A 24162-nucleotide genomic window follows, 5' to 3' on the forward strand; every position below is an offset into this window, starting at 1 on the left:
GTTGAGAAAAACTAATAAGAACGAAAAAAAAAAGAAAGAAAGAAAAAAAAAAGAAAAAAAAGGAAGTTGATAGGAAAAAAAGGAAAAAAGTAAGGGTTGAAAAAAACTAAAATTTAAAATAAAAAATAAAAAATAAAAATCAAAGTAAAATTAAAAAGAGAAAAGAAATGAAAGTTGAAAGATATAAATATGAGGATCATTTATGTAATTTACTTCATTTGCCATGAGTAATTTAGTTCAAAAAAATATTAATTAATAGGTAAAGGCTATTTTAAGAAAATATTTTTACTTGAGGCTAAAATTTGAAAGGCATTGCAATTTGGGTCTATTCTTGAAATTTACCCCTTGCAATTCAGGGTGAATCTAAAAAATAGATCCAAATTTTAGCCCCAAATAAAAAAGCTTCTTTAAAATAGCCTTAGCTATTAACTAGTATTTTTTTGGACAAAATTACCCCTGATCAATGGAGTAAATTACATAAATACCCTCATAATGGATAACAACTCCATATTTATATCTTTCAACTTTTATTTTTTTCTCTTTTTAATTTTACTTTGATTTTTATTTTTTTATTTTCTCTTTTTATTTTTAATTTTCTCAACCCTTACTTTTTTCCTCTCATCTTTTTTTTTTCTTTTATATTTTTTTTATTTTTTATTTTTTCTTTCCACTTTTTTTTTTATTTTTTTTAGTTTTTATCAACCCTTACTTTTTTCTTTACACCTTTCAACATCTACTTTTATTAAAAAAAAACTTTTTTTTTATTTTTCTTTGATTTTTATTTTTTCTTTTTTTCTTTTTAATTTTTCTCGACCTTTATTTTTATTTAATCTTTCTTTTTTTTATCAACCTTTATTTTTTTTTCCATTCTCTCTCAACTTCTACATTTTCTTTGATGTTTTTTTTTTTAATATTTTTCTTCATTTTCTTCTTTTTCGCAATTTTTTTTATTTTTGTTCTTTTCTTCAATTTCTTCCATTCAAGTTACATCTCCTGAGTAAGAGTTGACACTATCACATTATAAAGGTAAGATTTACGACTTTCGAACAATAAGCTACGTTTCATGGGCAAGAGTTGACACTACTACATTGTAGAAGCAAGACTTATGACTTTCAAATAACAAGTTATGTTTCATGGAAAAGAGTTAACAGTACCACATTGTATTTTGATTTATGAGATGTTCTACAACTATTGCCTTAGAGGTAAGACTTAGCTTAAGGACTTTCAAATAACAAATTATGCCCCACAGGCAAGAGTTGACTCTACCACGTTATGTTTTCACTTATAAGATGTTCTACAACTATTGTCTTAGAGGCAAAACATAGCTTAGAGACTTTCAAACTACAAATTATGCCCCATGGGCAAGAGTTGACTCTACCACATTATGTTTTCATTTATGAGATGTTCTACAACTATTGCCTTAGAGGCAAAACTTAGCTCAAAGACTTTCAGACAATAAATTATACCCCACGAATAAGAGTTGACTCTACCACGTTATATTTTCATTTATGAGATGTTCTACAACTATTGCCTTAGAGACAAGACTTAGCTCGAGGACTTTTAAACAACAAATTATGCCCCACAGGCAAGAATTGACTCTACCACATTATGTTTTGATTTATGAGATGTTCTACAACTATTGCCTTAGAGGCAAGACTTGACTAAAGGACTCTCAAACTACAAATTATGCCCCACGGGCAAGAGTTAACTCTATCACGTTATATTTTCATTTATAAGATATTCTACAACTATTACCTTAGAGGCAAGACCTGGATCAAGGACTTTAAAACTACAAATTATGCCCCACGGGCAAGAGTTAACTCTACCACGTTATATTTTTATTTATGAGATATTCTACAATATTGCCTTAAAGGCAAGACTTGGCTCAATGACTTTCAAACTACAAATTATGCCCCACGGGCAAGAGTTGACTTTACCACGTTATGTTTTTATTTATAAGATGTTCTACAATTATTGCCTTAGAGGCAAGACTTAATTAGCTCAAGGACTTTCAAACTACAAATTATGCCCCACGGGCAAAAGTTGACTCTACCACATTATGTTTTCATTTATGAGATGTTCTACAACTATTGCTTTAGAGGTAAGTGTTGACACCTAATTTTTTCCCTCCACAACCAAATTCAATCTCGAGTTTCTTTGATTTTCAATAAAATTATAATATTTATTTTATCTGAATAAAATCTTTTCAAAATACTTATTTGGGTGAATTTATCATTTTAAGTAGCGATTATATATTGTCGTATTCAATTATACGAGATTATATAATTTTGCTTAGTTAAATATTTATTTTGTGGAATATCGTGTTTTAATTAAGGATCATTTTGAAAATAAATTCAAATAGTTGAAATCTAGATTTAAATATATTTATTCTCAAAAATAATTTATTTAGATAAATATGTGTTTGATTTTATTAAATCAAGAAGCTCGAGATTAAGCTAAGAATTAATTTGTATCGAATTTCAATTTAATTTGGTCATGCTTTTAAATTTGATCATAATTGAAATTAAATTGACCACAATTACAATGTAATTGGCCAATTAACTTTTAATTTGATCATAATTTAAATAGAATAGGTTAATTCCTGATTGAAATTAATTTTTGAACCCTTAGTCTAATTGGGGTTATTTTCTAAATAACCCCAAAACCTAATCTACTATTATTAATCCCAAGTTCCCATTTAATCAATTAACTACCCAACCCAACAACTCCTTTTAACAAGCCCAGCATTTCGGCCCAAGAGTCGATCCGACCCCAAATCCACCTCTAATTTCCCTTTCCCCTTTTGGCATACAAAAGCAACAAAATAATGTCCAAACAACTTGAATCATTAACAACGATCTCAACAACAACGATCCCAAATCGTGACAACACCAACAATTCCTTCAAACAACATCCGTCACCCGATACCCAGTAACCCGAACCTGGAAACCGAGTGATCCGTTAACCCGAACCCACGATTACACACTATCGAAGAGCTGAGATTTTTCTAGAATTATTTAGGTGGCTTCTCCAATGGTCGATTTCCACGAATATCGGGATATTTGGTACGAATTCGTACAAAGGTGTGTCAATTTCATTGATTTTGAGGGAATTTTAACTTTTCCCATTCCTATTGGTTGAAACCAATTTTAAATTCTTAAAAGAATTCAAAAATTGGTACTGATTGTATGATTAGAGGAGAAACCTTATCCTTTTTTCCTCAAAAACCCCAAATTACCCCTATTGGCCTTGGTCCTACATCGTTGGAGTGAAGATTCACTCTCCATTTTTGCTCTCTATATAAAGCTCTTTATTGAGCTAAAAAGGGGGAGGTCTTGGAAGTTTGAAAACTTTTCGAGCAAAAAAGTTCATTTTTGTAGTAAAAAATATTTTTTTTGTGAGAATTTGTCAATCACGTGAAGCTTTCTCGAAGTCGCAGAGGCTTTTTCGATGGTGGTAGAAATTCCATCGAAGCCTAGAGTCTCGTTTTGCTGCTCCAAAACAGGTGATGCTTCATCCTTTAATTTCCGTTTCTTTTTTCGCCATTCTATAGTCGTAATGGCTTTTGCGGTAGCCTGGTGTGCTGGTTCTGCTTGCTGTAGAAGACTTAGAAGGCTATAGGATTCTTAGTTGAAGTGTTGTTTCGAAGAAATCACCTTCATTAGCTGTTTCATTTTTTTAATAATGTTCAATTTGCTGGTCGTTTCACGAGAATTGCTCTGTAAGTTTATTTAACATGTTTCCTATGCGCATCATGTTTCATTCGACAATTTGTCCCTTTTTACATATATATGTGATTGTCATGCTTGATTCGAATATGTGAGTAAGTCGTGATAGTCAAAAAAGAAAAGAAAAAAAAAGTACGAATATATGCAGCACTTGGATGCATGAAAGGACCTAATAAATCATCAACTTATAATTTGAAAATATATCGTACATTTTGTTAACTGTATTTATTTTATCAATTTAAATTTCTCCAGTCTTCTGGTTAATCTTCTGTACTTTAAAAATTCCTATAATCACCTCCCATTAATGGTTGACCTGTTCTTTTTGTTTTTTCTTTCTATTTTCTGGAAGGATTGTTCTTGACATAATAATTTCCGAAAGGGTATTAGTATTACTTATTTGCTTTTCTTACTTAGGTTGTCTTACATTATTGAAAAGTTGTCTAAACATATTTTGTACATAATTGTTATTGTGGATTGGTTCATGAATTAATAGTTTTGTGGTTTCACTGTACTAGAACTAATTGTGATGGGATACATAGGAGCTTTTCTTTGTGGTAATTTATGTATGTTTGTCTTCCCCATTAATTTAAGTTGCAAGTCCCCTTTGTTTTTCTATAGGGATGTCCTCGAGTATATGAAAAACAAGAGTTATTTGGGTCATTTTACATGGATTATTATTCAATCTTTACCAAGGAAGTATTATCTAGTCTTGATATTACTTTCTTAAAAGTGTCAACTTGTAGTTTCCCTCCTTTGTTTATATTATCGAAATTATTGCTACGTTCCTGAAATTTGCTTTAGAGATTCAACTTGCTTCTTTGAGGCGGACATTTTTGTTGCAACTTTTCTTTCTTTTCCTGTTTAAGAGGAATTTGGCTGAATGGACAAAAGTCTTCTTAGAGTGCGACTCCTTGATTATCAAGTTATTTGATTCTTTTGTTGCATTGTTGCATTCTTACCTAGTTTGTTACTATCTTCTTTTCTTAGGCTATTCTTCTTTTTAGTTAGTTTTCTTGTTCTGAGAAAGACTGATTTGTTTCCTGCCTTGATGGACTTGCTCATAGTATCTCACTAAAAAATTGTTTGGCCATTTTCAATATTATGTGTACTAATTTCTTTGCTCTCGATATTCTGAATTTTTTCTTTACAACTATTGTTATTGTAGTACATGAACGTAATTTTGTAGTATTAATGAGGTAGTTATACATATTTAGAATATGTTTTAATCCGTTCTCTTCTTTACATGGCATGTGAACTTGCTATGGAGTCTACAATGGACTTCCCCTCCCGTTGCATTTTCGAACGGGCCAATGAGGCCTATATCCTCAAAACTAAAGTCGATCGTATGGCGTATCAATGCAAGAAGAAAAATGGGTTAAAATCCCATCGTTGAAGCGACAAAGAGGCTTAAAAGTCTCATTCCCTTATTATTTTATTTCTTATTGTATTTATTTATTTATTCATTTGTTTAAGTTATTCATGTATTTGGACCTCGAAGCCAAAGTTGTACTTAATACAAGTGGAACGAACTCGAGCCAAGGGCTCGAAAACTAAATTAGGACATGTGAAATGGGTCAAAGACCTAATCATACTAGAATAGGTTTCATTGATTTGGGCCCAATGGCCTAAATCTTTTACTTTTTCCTTCCTTTCCCCTTTTATGTGTTTATTTGCTCAGTCGTTTTGTTTAGATTTAGTTAAAATTCCTACTAAGTCGCCTAAATCTATTTCACACAAGTTTTTTCTAAAAAAATCAATCACTTTTCAATAAATTAATCTTTTTACAAGTTAATCAAAAGATGTTTTCAAACAGTTTGGATAACCGCAAGTTAGCAGACGTTTTAGGTGCCTAACACCTTCCTAAAACATTAATAGGAACCGCTTATTCAGAATCTCTAACTTAAACAATTTTTCTGTTTCAAATCGTCTAAGTATTTTATAAAGGTTTCTTAAATCCTTTTCAAAATTAAGTGGCGACTTTTTAAAAGCTAAAATTTCGCAAAACAGAAATGGCGACTCTGCTGGGGACTTTTTAACTAGGTTCTAACCAAATATTTGATTTCGTCTTTTGATTAACTGTTTACGTGTTTATATGTTTTGATTTTGCGGTATTTAATTATTGCATTCATAGCATATTCCTGCATTTATTTATAAACTATTTTGGGGTTTCGTGGATATCTCGGCCCCTGTTGTTCAATTCCAAATAATGTGTTGGAAATACAATGGTTTATTAGCACGTGAGTCGTCTGATGGCTGTTCGTATTTTCAAACCCAAGTCGTCCACTTGGGAACCTGGTTCAAACCCACTCTAGACACTTAGGATAGAGCAAAACCAAAACCCTATTTTAGGTATGAGCCTAGGACAACCCAATACTCGAGGGGGTATTGGGCCCATTAGAAAACTTTCCCTACGTCTATTGACCCCGACTCAATTATAGAAGAATCATATTTATGTGTTGAAGAAATATATGTTTGTTTAATCCAATCCATTATCCTTTGGGGGGTCGGGATAAGGCTTGCTTTGCTTACTTTCGCATAAGGATGCCTCAATCGTACACCGATTGACGAAGGAATTGAAGCAAGCCAAGCAAGAAATTGATCGATTTGGACAGTTGCATGGCATCAATAGCACAGTTATACGGTAATCGCTTGGTCATTGACGAATGTCTCCAATATCGAGGAGTGGACAAAGATGAGAGGGCAAAGGCCGATAGAAGAAGTATTCAGGAATTAGTATTATCTATCTCCTTTGTGGGACATCATTTCCTTTCTCATGTTATTTTTCTTTCCCTAAAGGTCGTATACTTTATGTGCGACTTTTGTAGGCATTTATGTCATTTGTGTATATTGGAGGATAATGGATTGGCTTTAAAAAGTGCATATATTTTCTTCAAAGTTCGTCAGGCCTAAACCCTTGGCTTAAAAGGGTCACCCCTAGTTAGGATACGCAATATTATAATGTTTATGTGATATAACTGCCTTCTGTGTTTAGGTGTGTTTGTTTGAATCAAAGACAAGTTTAACCACTACGCTCATGTGGATCAATTTGGCTATGACACAAACAACTCTACGTGGTTATTTCTTGACAAATGTTTTGCATTACTTATCACATATGGAAACTAACACATCTGCCTTTGAGTTATTTTACTTTACAGATAATAGAAAACTACTCCGTGTTGAAATAAGTTGGCAGAACATCCTTACTTCACCCGATCAAAAGTGCATAAAATCTCATCTGCTGACCACCATTCAAAGATGACTGGAAACGACGAAGAAAATGTATTGACTATCAGCGACAATGTAATAATGGAACAAAACGAGATGATTACTGAACTAGCGAGAAAATTAGAAATACTTCAGGAGGAGATGAATCGTACTCAAGATTTGGCTAACCTAGCCATCACTATCAATGCTCCCGCTCCGGGAGGACACGGGACTCCACTCCAAATCCCTCTCCTCAGTACGCCTATTCTTAGGGACCATCCAAATAACAATTCATCCATTTTTGCTCCTCCACTTGTCCAAAATACCAATCACGAAAATAACTCATATGCTTACCATCCACAAAATTCATCCCTAAATCCGTCTCCGAATCCACAAAATTCATTCTCAAATCTCCATAATCCATTTTCAAATCCACAAAATTCGCTCTCAGATCCACAAAATTTGCTTCCAAATCCACAAAATCCATCCCCAAATATACCAAATCCATCACATCTATCTCCGAATCCGCAAAATCCTTCTCAGATCCCACCAAACTACTCTTAAATTCCATAAAATTTTTCTAATTTTCAAAACATCCTCCCCACCTACCAATCAACTTTCTCTCATCCTCAAAATCAAGCTACCCTTCCAAATCCCACTCACATCATCATATCCCCTGACGTCTATAATTCTCTTCCTAATCCCAAGATAGACCATTACGAGGAGAAGGAGAAAGAGTAGAGGACCGAGCATGAAATAAAATTATTGGCTATAAATGAAGAGATTATGAGGATCAAGAAATCTCATGTGATGGGGGATAATGATGGCCTATGTTATGATAATCTATGTGTTCACCCTGGAGTAGAACTGCCAGAAGGATACAAGGTCCCTAAATTTGAAGTGTTCAACGATACTAGAAATCCAATGGCCCATCTGAGAAGGTATTGTGATCAAATGGTGGGGAAAGAAAAAAATGAGGCATTATTAATGTGCCTGTTTAGCCGGAGCTTAAGCGACGAAGCCTTAGAATGGTTCACATCTCAAGAACTAAAAAGATGGACTAGTTGGAGGGCATTGGCTAAGGGTTTCCTCGATAGGTTTGCATTTAACATTGAAATAGTCTCTGGACGGTACTCACTAGATCAGATCAAGCAGAATAATGATGAGTGCTTTCGAGACTATGCCTTTCATTGGAGAAAAGAAGCTGCCAAAGTACAACCTCTTATGTCTAAGGAAGAAATGGTATCAATTTTCTCTTGCGCGCGGGAGGGAAAATTTTATACCAGGATGGTATCTACGGTCCGACCAACTTTCGCAGATTTGGTAAAGATTGGGGAATCATTAGAGGAAAGCATCATAACAGGAAAAATTGCCAAAACCTCAACATCATCTGAATCTTCTGCATTCTAAAAGAAGAAAAGAGAGGATGTGATTGCGGTCTCTAATAATTCTATTGATAAATTGAAGAAGAAATTCAAGCCTAGGAATATTCTTTCCTCACCGCTGTCACCAAGTTTTCAGCCTATATTCTACGCCCAACCCCAATATCAAGCTCCACTTCCAAATATTTGCCCAGTATCAAGTTCCACAGTCAAATTATCAGTCTCACATTCAAGCTACTCTTCCAAACAATCAAAGAAACATCCAAGCGCCTCCAAACTATCATCAAGTACCTCCTCCTACTAATCAAAATCAGTATAACCCCCCACGTATAAACCTCGCAAAAAAGTCTCCTCAAAACTTCCCTCTATTGGCTAAAAGTCGTACCCAGCTCTTCGAAAGATTGATGAAAGCTAGTTACTTACAGCCTATTCCACCAAAGCCTTCCAATCTCAATTCCCGATTCTTTCAGGCCGATCAATTCTGTGCTTATCATTCAGGAGCTCCCGGGCATAATACGGAAGATTGCATCAATCTAAAACACAAGATCCAGGGCTTGATTGACCAGAAGATCATCACTTTTAAGGCACCAATATCAAATGTCACCAGTAATCCATTGCCTAATCATGAGGAAACTACGGTTAGCATGACCGAAATAGCAGGCGAATGGGTATTTGGCAAGACTATTACTAAGGTGGGTCCGTAAAATTCGAAAAAGAAAAAAGGAGTGAAAAAGAATTTGAAAGGAATTATTGAGCCCATTGTGGTCCTAAAAAAGCATTTAAGTGTGGAATAGGGTACCAACCAAGAAAGGAAGATGAGATTAAAGATAATTCAAAGATGAGTCTGTCCAAACCGTCGCCACTCCTGCACCAATCATTTCCCATACATGAGATGTCAAATGATGATGGTCTCGGGGATGGAATAGGAAATATGTTCGAGGAATGTAATGCTATACCAGAAGATTTCCCGAAGTTCAGTGGGGTGAATAAGGTTTCACCAAGAGAGGCTTTGCAAAATTGAACTTTCACTACGCTCCTAATTTATCGTTCGTCGAAGTAGATGAAATGACAATTACTAATGGTTTTAAAAAATTGGTGATGATTCAGAGGAGGCCCCGTGATCCATCCTTTTATGTCTCAAATTTTTGTTTTATGTTTTACCGCTTTCAAAAAGGCATGGGCTCGCATTTGAGCGGGTCATGGGCCATAGTTTTATTTGTTTTCCAAAAGACCTCCCTTTATTTAAGAAGTTATTTTTAAATATGATTATATTATCATCTTTTATTATCTTGTTATAATCTAACATGGTTTATTTTTGTAGCAATAATTTAAAAACCTACCGATGTCATGTCATGTAAAGATTTAGACGAGCAAAGCAAAGAGAATAATGATGAATGGGAAGAAGATGATGAGGAACAATTAGTAGTAGATATAGAAGAATTTGAAAATCGAAAGAAGCCCAACCTGGAGGAGCCCTAATCCTACCTGAGATGGATGGTCAAGAGTGGACCAAACCAATTAATTCTGATGCGGTAAAAAGATACTATGTTTGAAAGATGTTTTAAATTTTATCTCCTTTATTTGTAATCGCTTTTATGATAGTATTTGTTTTATGATATGTAATTGCCTAGAATCCTTTTCCTTGCATGTACGAACTACGTTTGACCTGAATTCCCAAGAAAATGATACGTAGGCGGCCTATGTCGGCTTCGGTCAACCCCTTAGGAGAATTTATCCTTTAATTTTATGTATGAAGTACGTGATGACCTGAATTCCCAAAAAAGGGATACGTAGGTGGCCTATGTTGGCTTCGGTCAACCCATTAGATTTTCTATATATCCTTAGCGTAGTCTTGAACTACGTTTGACCTGATTTCTGCTTCAACGGGATACGTAGGCGCCCCAACGGTTCGGTTATTAACCCCAGGAAATAGAAAATGGGGCAGAATTTTCGAGAAGGAATCTCAAAAATTCGCAATGATGAAGATCATCATGCAACAAAGAGAGTGAGGAGCGACAAAGACTTCGGATCCTCTCGAGTTGATATCATCTCAAACAACTTTAAACAGGGGCAGAAATTTTGAGGAAGGCCTCAAAATTTCCATCAAACACTGGAATATATTTTAAATTCTCCAGCACCAAAGGTCAAAGTCAAACTTTCAAAGTCACCAATTGCGACAAAGTCTAGGTGGACTTAATTTTCTGCTATGACAGAACTTTTGATAGGAAGCCTCAATGATGATTCCTCTATTAAACATTGGAATATAGTCAAAATCAAGAGGAATACGTTTGTTGAGCTAGTACATGACATGACTGGCAGAGATTTTCTAAAGTTTTTACAGAAACTTTCAGAACTATTTTCTAAAATTAAGACTACTTTCAGAAATCTATACAAATCTTTTATTTAGTATTTGCCTAGACATCAATTGGGACGGAGAGTCAGGGGTAGAAGTCCCAACATGACGGAGTACCAGAAAGAGCGAGGAGCAAATCGAGGATTGAAGGAGGTCAACAAGTTTTGTTTCACTCAAAACTAATCATTTTTCTGTGGATGCATGGATCAATACACAAAAATGAGAGTCTCTTTCAAAAATTCCCAAGCAAGTTAGGAGCCATACCAGAGCATATAATGCTTAAGAACGGTATTTGAGTAATCCCCAAACAAGGGTTTTTCCCCTATTTACTTGCATCCGGTGGATTTGCTATTTAATCATTTCCTAAAAAAAAAAAAGCAGATTGGTAACAGAATAAACCATTCAAATTATGATGCTCAGTATTTGTCATTAAACTATCATAAAGCTAGATTTTGGTCGCCAGTGAGAGCGACATTGTGTCTACTAATTGTCTACCTTGAGTACAGGTACATGTAGAAAGCAAGACCCAGACAAATGAACTCAGGTGAAACTGTTTTAAAATCATTGAAAAAACCATTGCATATAACTGCCAAGAGAGTCATCTCATATCATTGCTAAGAGGGCCTTTTCATATCATTGCCAGGAGGGACATTCATATCATCGCCGAAAGGGCCATTTCATATCATTGCCAAGAGGGCCATTCATATCATCGCCGAGAGGGCCATTTCCTATCATTTCTAAGAGGGTCATTTCATATCATTGCCAAGAGGGCCATTTCATGCCATTGCCAAGAGGGTCATTTCATATCATTTTCAAGAGGGTCATTTCATACCATTGCCAAGAGGGCCATTCATGCCATTGCTGCCAAGAGGGCCATTTATGCCATTGTCGAGAGGGCCATTCAATATCTATTGACTCGCGAGACACAAACACTGGCGTTGAGGATATCATCATCATTCAATATCTGTTAACACGCGAGACACAAACGCTGGCGTCGAGGCTATCATCATCATTCAATATCTGTTGACACGCGAGACATAAACGCTGGCATTGATGATATCTCATCATTTTTTGAATCATCATCTGAATGCATCAAAAGCACGTGATTCAAATAGACGTCTTTATCGCTATCTAAAAGCGATCAACATATGAGACTTCCTAGAAATTGATAATTTGAGGGTTATCTATAAGTCATATTATTTAAAATAGGATAGTGTGCAAGATTACCTATGAGTTGATAGCCCGTAGGTCATTTGTAAGCCGCAATAACATCCTAATCGGATAGTGTGCAACGTTACCCGAAAATTGATAGTCGAAAGGTTATCCATAAGTTGCAACTAAATCCTTACCGGAGAATATGCGAGATTGTCAAATTGATAAGTCTAAGGGTTCTCTATAAGTCGCGTCATATCCAAGATAGATTATGTGCAGAATTACCCAAAGGCTAGCAATTTGAGAGATATCTATAAGTCATATTATATCCAAGGTCGGATGATGTGCAGGAATATCTGAGAACTAGTGATTGGAAGGATATTTGTAAGCCATCTGTGCAGGATTATCTAAGGGTTAGCAATTCAAAGGATATTTGTAAGCCATCTGTGCAGGATTATCTAAGGATATTTGTAAGCCATCTGTAAGTCACCTCGTATCCAACATCAAATAATGTGCAAGATTATCCAAAGATTGACAATTCAAGGAAAATCTATAAGTTGTATCAGTACAAAAGATTCGCAAGACTTACCTGAGATCATATGCAAAAAATTATTATCAATAATCGGAGATGTTATCATACCACATACGACAAGCATTATAGGTGACCGGAGAGGTTGCCACATCAGCACAAAATTATACGATTATAGGGACCGTTATGCATAAAGTGTCGTTGGTGTCTAAGAGGGCCATCCCACTTTGAGGACATATTCAACCAACAAATGAGATAATTATGCAACAACCAAGAAGGTTGTTGTGTCTGTTGTTGCAAGTTATTTTCCTTCCAAACAGGTATATGAAAGGAATGACTTCGCTTTTCAAGTGACAACTCACGCGGAGATATAGTAAAGACTATATACCTATTTCGTGAATTATGTTTAGCACTAACACTTTTTGTTTGAAGCATTATCGAGAGCATCCGAGAGGATGAAAATCTCAAATCAAAACCACAGGCTCAGACGACTTTAAATGGGATGCATCACAACGTGGAACTCTTTCTTAGCAACAAAACGGGACATAGTCTAGAGAGGGACGTCAAACTCTCTGGACAATGATCACCACCACCATCTAACCACACCCCTATTAGAAGGCATGTGGGTATTTTGAGATATTCCAGTTTCAGATTCACCTTCTGGATATTTCTAAATTCATACTGAGGGTAACCTTCTCTTTCTTTCAAATTCGGGTGACAACACACCTAGAGTTTTGGAAAATTATGTCCAGGTAAATTCTTACCAATGGATGTGAAGAGCTCCACGTTCATGGTTAAGAGGTTACAAGCCTTTTTTCCGCAACTCAATCAACTCGTCACTCATTCCGAGCCAAAGATCATCTGAAAATAAAAGACCGTTTTTTCTACCGATTAAGTTGAACTACAAGCAGTCTGATTTCCTGAGTCTCAGGGTTATGTAGGTTGGGCTCTGTGTAGAAAACTGGACTACATTCCAACTTCCCCCCAAATTTTCTTATTCCCTAGTTTCTCAGATTTATCAAAAACTCTAAAATTGAGATAGCTTGTGAATTTTCTTGAAAATTGTGCTTAAAATCCCTTTGTGGATTATCCAATTTTTTATTTATTAGTAAAATATAATAGAAGTTGAGAAAACAGAAAAATGCGATCAAACTAAATAAAGAAATAAAAAAAATTATGGAAAAAAAGGAAAGAAAAAACATAAAGATCAAGAAAAAAATGAAGAACTAAAAAAATTGAGAAAAATAAAAATGAAAGGAAAAATAAAAATAAAGTTTGAAAAAAATGAGAAAAAAAGAGAGAACTAAAAAAAAAACGATCAAACAAAATAGAGAAATAAAAAAAAAGAGTGAGAAAAAAAAAGGCAAGAAAAAAATAAAGATTAAAAAAATGAAGAATTAAAAAATTTGAGAAAATAAAAAATGAGAGGAGAAAATAAAAATAAAGTTTGAGAAAAATGAGGGGAAAAAAGGAGAACTGATAAAAACCAAAAATAAAAGAAAAATAAAGATTTAAGACAAATGAATTAAAAAAAATAGATAGTGCTTGAGAAAAAAAAAAGTTTGAGACAAATGAGTTAAAACATGAAAATAAAATTAAAGGAAAAAAATAAAAAGTGAAAATAATAAAATTAAAGGAAAAAATAAAAAAGTGAAAATAATAAAAAATAGAATAATAACTTAAAGGAAAAAATAAAAAGTGAAAATAATAAAAAATAAAATTTGAGAGATAAATAAGTATGGAAAGTCTTAAAAATATATTTGAGGTGTACAGGGTAAAATGATACTTGTACAATACTTAAAAAGTAAAAAAGATTATTCTTTAAAAACATTTCTTATTGGGATCAAATATCTAAAGTTACTCGTATTTGGATCTATGACATGCAATTTCATGTGCAATCTATGGTTTCAAGATTTATTTTGTTTGCACATTCAAAACTTTATGGGCCGGGGCTTGTTATGGACCTAATGCCCCTAGTACAAATGGTGGAATGTTGAATAGAAGTGCCTTATAAACCAGGCTTATTTCTCTCTTTCTTTTTCAGTTCTTTTTTCCAACTTATTTTTTCTTTATGTGAAATGATTAGTCTAGCTATCTATGAATGAGTAGAATAATTAAGTAGATCTGAAGCAAGTTTTTGACACAAGCATAGTTGGATATATAGGACGAGCCCCTAGATAACCCTAGGTGATGTAAACCATATTAGGCAAGCCTTATGCGACAGACACAACTCAAAAGACATTGAGGAGGATCGAACCTGGGTCATCCGTGTGGATAACCACCCTTTAAACCAAATGTGTCATCCGAAGGACTGGTCGACCTTTGTTTTCAATTATGTTTAGTGACTATAGCAAGTTAAAAGAAAAAAAGAGGAAGTGAAAAATACAGTTTAGATCAGAATTGTCCAAGTCGAAGATGGGTAAGCTCGACAAGTGAGTTATATCCCTATCTTCCACAAGATGTTGACAAAGCAAACGATCTGAATTAGTCGATGATGTATTTCAGTAACAAGTTAGGATACCTAGACTTCTGAAACCATGATTATAATTATGTAAAATGGAGAGATGGATTCGGGATTTAAAGATTAGGAGTGTCGCATCTGCTTTTATTTATTTGGTTCGGATGGGATAAATATTTGGTCGATTTTGGGCTTCGAACCAGTTCATTCATTTTTTTGAGTTACATAGACAAATATATAATACAAAAAATTATGACAACTTAATTCAAAAGAAAAGACTTTCAACAATATTAGTACTCCCGTTTCATTTTAATTGATCCTCTTTCTAAAAAATATTTGTTTTAATTTAATTATTCCTATGATGAAATCAAGAGGATTTTTTAATGTTTTTTCAATACTACCTTAGCATTAAATGACTAAACAAAGTGTATATATATTCAAATCTATATTTTCAAAATATAATTAATAAATCTAAATTCATAAAATAAACCTCTAAGAAATACCTTTTTAAGGAGAGTATTAAGTAAAATTTAAAAATGACATTAATTAGATATTATAAATATAATAATCTAATAATTGGAGGAAGAAGGTGAAAAAACGATTTTGTCTATTGTGAAGCCTTTTAATGAAGGACAAAAGTTCAAATAATATTTATAAGGTCCTTCACACTATTAATATAGTATAGATAGATTAGATATCGTTTGAATTGTAATTAATTAAAATTTAGACTAAATAAGATACTTAAGAGTTTATGTATGTTCAGTTATGTAGTTTTTTCTTTTAAATATTTATTTTTTGTGAGATGAAATAAAAAATAAAATAAACAATATATTGAAAAAAAATCCGGCTTCAATTTTTACAAGCTAATTAATTTTCTTAGATAAAATAATTATGAAAATACTTTATAATTTTAGTGAAACAACATAAAAATACTTTCAAAATATTAAATATAATTTAACAAAAATAAATTTGTATTTTATCGTGGCTTTCTAGTTTCGAAGTCACGATTCGATGATTATAAATTTTTTGACCAGTTTGTTAGAATAACATTATATGACGATCTCAATAATTTTTATTTATTTACTTAATCTTTGCATACAGTTGAATTTTCAATCAAACCTTTATAAACTCAACATGCGAGTTATTTAGATTCAAGATAAAAACTACACTAATTTTTTTTAAGTCAAACTTAATTAATTTACAGTTGAAATATCACGTTGATAGCTATCAATTGACTTGCTATTTAAAGGCGGTTTTCTTTTGTTTGTACATAAAATAAAAATGAATTTAATTTTAAAAGTAATCATATTTGGATTTATGTTGACTATAAATTTAGCGACTGAACTATCACTATTTTCAATTCCAAAAATTTCATTCATGATTTCTCTTAAATATTTTTGTTATATTGGATTCTTTTTGTTTTTAATTTATAGGAGGAATTTTGTAGATTAGATAATGGAGGATTCAAAATTAAAAAAAAAAAAAAATTTAAAAATCTGTATAGTAAAATAATTAAAGAGATAGAAGTATTGGAGGAAAAAATATATAATACAAGTAAAAAATGACGATTAAAAATTTTCAAATTAGATGAGAGAGCTTAGAATAAGTAAGGAAAAAATAGAATGAAAAACTAAAAATATAAAGAGTAAATATGAAAGAATAATAAAAAATAAGAAAATAAGAAAAATATGAAAGAATAATAAAAAATAAAAGTCAAAGTGATTTTGTTTTTGGAGGGAAAAATAAATGATTTTGGTGCTTAAAGTAGGTGGTTTTGCATTTTGGAGGGAAAAATGTGGTTTTGAAGCCAAAGGGCAAAGTAGTCTTTCTACAAATTTCGAGTCATTCGAGTCAAATGCTCTTTGAGTCATTTAGCAGCACCCAATACAAAAACCTCCATTGAAGTTTAGGATTATAGTACGGGTACTATTTTTAACATGGTTTATAAACTTTAAAGATAGGATTCTTTTTTCAAAAATATACAACGGAAAATAAAATATTATATCAACTCAGTCATATTGTTAGTTTATATCACACTAGTATTAGCACCCGCGCGATGCGCGGAATATATTTTCATAAAAGTATCGTTAAAAAAAATACTAACTTATTCATTAAAAATAATAAAAGTAAAATTTTAAAAATATCTATTATATCATAATACCATATTTTAGATTGATTATTGAATATTAAAAATAATTGTTAATAATAAAACTATAATTAATTGTTAATTATAATCACAATCACAATTATTTTTTACATTTTGCTATCATGCATAACAGAAATGATAAGATAAGTATGCATATTAGAAGAAGATTCCACTATAATCTTATCTGTTAGAATTAGATATGATTTAAAATTCAAGCTATACACATTCACACTTATGGAAGATAATCTTATTTCATATTCAGATTTGTTAATTCATATTTTTTAACTTTGTCTTTTTAGATGAAAAATAATTTAATAATATATAAAAAATTAAAAATATTGAAGAAGAACCACAAAATATTACTTGTTGATACAATATAAACGACACACAAAATCATTAAAGAAAATTTACACATAAATATAAATTTGCAGCTAAAATCATGAAAATAATAAATAAATAAATAAATAAATTAAAATATATAAATGCCTATAAATATATTTTAGAATTCCTCTTAGAAGAGAGTAAATATGTAAAAGTGATAATACTGTTCTAGAGTCATCTTCATGCTTAAGAGAAATTTATTAAGATAAATAAAATAAAATATAATAATATTGTACGCATACATATATTAACCATAAATAATAATAAATTATTTTAAAAATTAAATTATGAATCTTGAAGTCAAATCTGAAATTAAAAATACAAGTTTTTGAAGTAGCAATTTTTGATTTATGAAATTGTGTTTTAAAAAAATAAATGTGAGTGACGGTCCCCAAAAAACGAAAAAGAAGTCTAGGACAATTTATAAGAGCTTAAAAATCAAAATCTGGTCAATTTTTTATGACGAAACGATAAATTTTTAAAATCTACTTTCAAATATATGATAAAATGGTATGCAGACATGTTGGTTTCACCAATCTAACACAACTGCCGGAACGACTTCTCTACCATTCCAATGTCTGTTTGTTTTGCATATGCTTTTTGGACCAGGAAAATAGGCCTTATATTTGTCTCGTATTATCAAGTCGATCCTTCTACAAGTGAAAAAGATAACAATACCCTTGCTTAAAAGGAAAGGATACATATAGTTATAAGTGGAACATACTAAATTCATGACTTTAGGTGCATGGAACATCAAGATTCAAGAAGCTTTCCTAGCAATAAAGTGAAGCATTGAACTAAAGTCCTGGATTGCAAGACAACTGTATTACCTCTCCTATTTGTCTGGAGAGGTAATGCAGTTGTCTAGCAATCCAGGAAATTTCATGTTATAGACTCAATATGGATGACTTTAGATATTTGACCCCAATAAAAAATATTTTTAAAGAATAATTTTCTTTACTTTTTAAGTATAGTACAATTATCATTTTGCACATATACACCTCAAATATATTTTTAAACTTTCCATACTCATTTGTCTCTCAAATTTTATTTTTTATTATTTTCACTTTTTTATTTTTCTTTAATTTTATTATTCTATTTTTTATTTTTTTCACTTTTTATTTTTTTCTTTAATTTTATTTTCATGTTTTAATTCATGTGTCTCAACCTTTATTTTTTTCTCTTTTGTTTTTCTCAAGCATTATCTATTTCTCTTTTTTTTTCTTTTTTTAATTCATTTTTCTTTAGCCTTTATTTTTTTTATTTTTGATTTTTATTAGTTCTCTTTTTTTTTGCTCATTTTTCTCGAACTTTATTTTTATTTTTCTCATTTTTTTAATTCTTTATTTTTTTCTTATCTTTATTTTTTTCCTTGCCTTTTTTTTTCAATCTCGTTTTTTTATTTCTTTATTTTGTTTGATCGTTTTTTTCTTTTTTTCAGTTCTCTTTTTCCCTCATTTTTCACAAACTTTATTTTTATTTTCCTCTCATTTTTATTTTCTCAATTTTTTTAATTCTTCGTTTTTTTCTTTTCTTTTTTTTCTCAAACTTTTTTTTATTTCTTTATTTTATTTGATTTGTTTTTTCTTTTTTTCTCAACTTCTATTAGATTTTGCTAGTAAATAAAAACTTGGATAATCCACAAAGGAATTTCTTTTTTTGACATCAAAGTAAATTTAAGGGCATGAAATTGTTGTTACGAAGTTCTTTGAAATTTTTTGAGATAAGTTGTGTCTCTAAGGCATGAATTGTAGAATATCTCATAAATAAAGACATAATGTGGTAGTTTCAATTCTTGCTCGTGGGACATAATTTATTATTTGAAAGTCCTTGAGCTAAGTTTTGTCTCTAAGGCAATAGTTGTGGAACATCCCGTAAATGAAGACATAACGTGGTAGTGTCAATTCTTGCCCGTGGGACATAATTTGTAGTTTGAAAGTCCTTGAGCTAAGTCTTGCCCCGAAGGCAATAGTTGTGGAACATCCCGTAAATGAAGACATAACGTCGTAGTGTCAATTCTTGCCCGTGGGGGCATAATTTATAGTTTGAAGTCCTCGAGCTAAGTCTTGTCTCTAAGGCAATAGTTATAGAACATCTCATAAATGAAAATATAACGCGGTAGAGTCAACTCTTGCCCAACAACAACTACAACAACAACAAACCCAATGTATTCCCACAAAGTGGGGTCTGGGGAGGATAAGATGTACGCAGTCCATATGCTACCTTCGAAGAAGTAGAGAGGTTGTTTCCGAGAGACCCCCGGCAAGAGTCAACTCTTGCCCGTCAACTCTTGTCCGTGAGGCTAATTTGTAGTTTGAAAGTCCTTGAGCTAATTAAATCTCTATTTTTCATGAAATTCACTAGTTATTTATAGGCATAATACATAAACAAGACCTTTAACTTGACATCAAATTAAAACTATAACCTTTTAACTTTACCAGTACATAAGTAGATCCTTTAATTATATAAAAACTTAACAAAAAGAACACTCCAATTCTACAACTTATATCACATGCGTGAAACTCAATCGCTCCTATTCTACAACTTATATCACATGCGTGAAACTCAATCGCTCCTATGTGGATTAGTAATCCACTCAGATGCTGCCACCTAATAAAAATACACATTATAACTACGATCTTTAAATTTGTCAGTGCACAAATAGGCCCTTTGACTATACAAAAGCTGAACAAGAAAATACTTCAATTCTAACTCTAACGCACGTGGTTTTGAGTATATACACGCATTTTGCCGGGTAGGATTAAAATGGTTTTTTTTCAGCTTTTGTATAGTTAAAGTATCTACTTGTACACTGATAACGTTAAACATCATAGTTTGATGTCAAGTTAAATGTCTTGTTTATGTATTATGCCTTATTTATATTATATAAATACGTCATATTTAAGTAACAAAGAAAATATAATGAGGTCAAAGAATTCCACATATATAATTTAAGTAATAGGAACGAAGTCATATTTGTATGTCTTCACTCGTAATAACTAAGAATTCAAAGAGACTAAAGAAATCAAATGAAATCTTGTCTAGTTCCTATGTCATTTCAGTTGCGATAGTATATTTTATAAAATAAAATCTTCAAAAAGATTTAAATTTCCATAGTTAAACTAATTTTTTCATGTACATTCAAATTATTTAAATAATAGAACAAAGAGTAAGAGAATGATTTTTAAAATTTTGAAGAAGCGAGAGGGAAAAAAATTATTAAAATTAGGAAATTATGCATATTTCATGCTTAATAAAAAAGGAAAACATTAAGTTCAAAACTTTTACTCTTAAAATATTTGATTACACACGAAGAATCAAAGGTGAGCCACCTAAGAATCGAAGTCGCGCCTTTACGAGTACAAACTTGAACATCTACCACCAGCACCGTCTGCTCCATGCGACAATGGGTGGCAAGCACTTTATTTCGCCCCCGATAAAATCTGTCATATTGACTTGTCAATAATAACATTATTACATGCTCAATTTGGAGCGAGGTTTAAAACGGAAGGGGAACAGCTAGCAGAGGACTCGATCTCGCTAATGTAATCCCAAACTTCTCTTCCACATCCAAATCTTCTGGTTTAATATCGCCTTCAGGTTTCCAATCAAATGAATTCAACAACGAACCCAACATCACAGTAAGTGTCCTGGCTGCCAAAGGTAATCCTGGACAAATTCGTCTACCAGCTCCAAATGGAATGACTTCAAAATCTTGGCCACGAACGTCCAATTTTGAACCCCAAAATCTCTCAGGCTTAAATGTCAGAGGATCCTCCCATATAGCTGGATCACGGGCAATTGACCGTACGTGCACCAACACTTGAGAGTCTTTTGGAACAACATAGCCACACAGCTCTACGTCTTGATCGACTTTGTGAAACATAATGGGATCTGGTGGGTGCATCCGCAATGTTTCTTTCACTATGCACTGCAAATAAGGGAGACGGGCTACGTCCGCTTCTTCTATTGCCTTGCCCCTGCCTATAACTTCAGCAAGTTCATCTTTAGCTTTTCCCACTATGTATGGTTGTCTCATGACCTCTACCATTGCCCATTCGAATGTATTTGAAGTTGACTCAGTTCCCGCCATAAAAAGCTCCTGCAACATAACTAAAGCTAAGGGATTCCAAAAATTGAAAAATAGGAAATCTGCACTATCAATGTGATAAATCATTACTACATTCTCAGGTAAATTGATGGTTATTGTAGCTCTTTTCTTTGTAAATTAGCCATCTCTTTTTCTTTCTTTTTTTTGATAATTGTGGTGCCGGACGGCTTACGCACACAAATCCCACCAGCAACAAGTATAGATAACTCTGTCCACAAAGGTTAGAACAGATGAAAAGAAATCGCCTAATGTTTATAAATTAGCTATCTCTTATGCGGTAGCAAGTATGTAATGGACTTACGGGTTCTTTTATGACTCTGAGGCAGTAAGCAACGTGTATTATTTTCAACATAAAAAGAACCTTCCCCTAATATCTGTTACACTAAATGTTATGAATAATAACTCTCTGCAGTTTGGCCAAAGAGTAAAATGATTGCAGATCCTATAGGAAGAAGTTAAAATGATGAGAATGATATCAATTATAGCAGCATACGGTAACAAGATAAGGAGCTAGGGCAGATAAAAGAAATTGAGAGTACCAGAAATAAGCGTTCGATGTGATTTCTGTCAATTTCCTGAGGATCTTCTTTGCTGATATTTAACAGAACGTCAAGAACATCAGTGCTACCTGTAGTTTCTGATATCGTCCTTTGGTCCAATCGTTCATCAATTAATCCCTGAATATGCTGAAGCAACTCACCCACATGCTTGCCTGTTCGTCGCCTTATTCCTTGAGGATCAATTGATTTTAAGATGGGGAAATAATCAGCCAAATTGGGCTTACTGGCTTCTTCCATGATGTTCGACACCATATCCTTGAATTGTTTACCTGAATCTGTATAAGGGTCCACGACATCCTTGGAAAAAAAGGTATTCGAGAGTAAATTCATAGAGGTGTCGAAAGCAGCTTGGCGTATATTCACTGCCTCACCAGTTTGGCTACACCGATGACAATAAGCAATAAGATCTTGGATCTTTGCAGACCTAAGAACAGATATGACCAAATCAACTTTCTTTTATAACTCTATCAGTACCAAACTCATCAAATTAATTGATCATAGTATTATAACTGCATGTATGGGTCAAAATGCAACTCAAACATTTAAAAGAGAGATTGAAATTGTCATAAAATTTGGCTTGACCAAACAATTTGCCACGCTACCTGAGATGTTGGTTGGCATCAAGCCTGCTGACGGAGAAGATACACGAATTCAAGATTTTCCTCAGGCTTCTCCACCGATTAGCGACGGGTAGCCATTGCACAGAGAATTTGGAGAGATTTTGGGCATGGAATGCATCTGGAACTGATCTGCTAGAAAAGGCCATATCTTGCTTTTGTAAGACCTCTTTAGCAACGTGTGATGAAGATATGACCACTGTAGTTATTTGACCCAACCTAAGGCTGATAATTGGGCCATACTTTTCGGCAAGCTTTGCAAGAGAGTTATGAGGCTGATCACCAAGAAGGTTGTGAAGATTTCCAATCAAGGGCAAGGGATTTGGTCCTGGTGGAAGTTTCTTGTTACATCTTTTGCTTATTGCTAGCCAGCGAATGCACTGAACCAAAGTCCAGGCAAACAGTAATCCAACTACAATGCCTACATAATCCATTGGTAATTTTCTCTGAACAAGCTAGTGATCACTCAGGGTCCATTAATTATAATGCTAGTAGTCGGTCAGTCACACAGGTCGTTGGGGAAAATTATATTATAATCATTTTTTTCGAATCATGACAACTAATCTACTATTTAATAGTTAATGCGCATCTGTCGTATCTGTCTACTGTAAGACTACTACAGATTAAAAAAATTTGGGAAAGAAGATACCCTCCATCTAGCAGTACGGGTATTAAGGGGGACTAGGGAGCTAAATACAAAAGGGAGATTATATTTGATTCGGGGAATTTTATCTCAAATGGCACTTTGCCCGATAAATCCGTAAATAAAGTAACAAGTAAGGTTGATATTGTCTTTTCACCTTTTTTTCATATCCAAAAATAACCTTTCTTAATTAGAAACTACCCGATTTTAACCAAATCACTACCTCAAAATTTTAAAAATTGACTGACATTGTCCCTTTCTTGTCCCCACTTTCTCCTTCCCCTTAAACCCCTTTCCTCTTCACTTATTACTCATGAAACCATCTTGGAGAACGAAAATTATAGTGCTAGTACTCACTCATTTAAAACCATCTTGGAGAACGAAAATTATAGTGCTCCATTTAAAACTATCTTGGAGAACGAAAATTTTAGTGCTAGTACTCAACTCATTTAAAACTATCTTGGAGAACGAAAATTATAGTGCTCCATTAATTACAGTGCTAGTAGGAGTACTCTGCTAGTAGTCGGTCAGTCACTCATTTAAAACTATCTTGGTGAACGAAAATCTGTCATTTAAAAAATGATGAATACAGTTAATGCGTATCTGTCTACCGTAGACTACGACGGATTAATTAAAAAAATTTGGGAAAGAAGATACCCTCCACCAAGCAGTACGGTTATTAAGGTAGACTAGGGAGCTAAATACAAAAACCTCCATTGAAGTTTAGGATTATAGTACGGGTACTATTTTTAACATGATTTATAAAGTTTAAGATTTGAGAGAGGATGGTTGAACAGAAATTGAGAAAGCTCGTGTCTATTTCGGAGAATCAGTTTGATTTTATGTCTGATCGTTCGACGACGAAGGCAATCCACCTGGTAAGGAGATTAGTGGAGCA

General features: G+C 33.0%; 1 protein-coding gene across 1 annotated transcript; it reads right to left on the minus strand.

The window, feature by feature from the left end:
* Nucleotides 1-20602: 20602 nt before the first annotated feature.
* Nucleotides 20603-23356, minus strand: LOC107860340 (geraniol 8-hydroxylase). The gene is made up of 3 exons (XM_016705660.2): nucleotides 22607-23356; nucleotides 21984-22428; nucleotides 20603-21435 (listed from the first exon to the last, which is right to left on the minus strand). The coding sequence occupies exons 1-3, from the start codon at nucleotides 23053-23055 to the stop codon at nucleotides 20833-20835; spliced, it is 1497 nt and encodes a 498-aa protein (XP_016561146.1). The 5' UTR covers nucleotides 23056-23356; the 3' UTR covers nucleotides 20603-20832.
* Between the last annotated feature and the right edge of the window lie 806 nt (nucleotides 23357-24162).

The sequence above is a fragment of the Capsicum annuum genome, chromosome 2 (genome assembly GCF_002878395.1).
Source record: "Capsicum annuum cultivar UCD-10X-F1 chromosome 2, UCD10Xv1.1, whole genome shotgun sequence".
Lineage (NCBI taxonomy): Eukaryota > Viridiplantae > Streptophyta > Magnoliopsida > Solanales > Solanaceae > Capsicum > Capsicum annuum.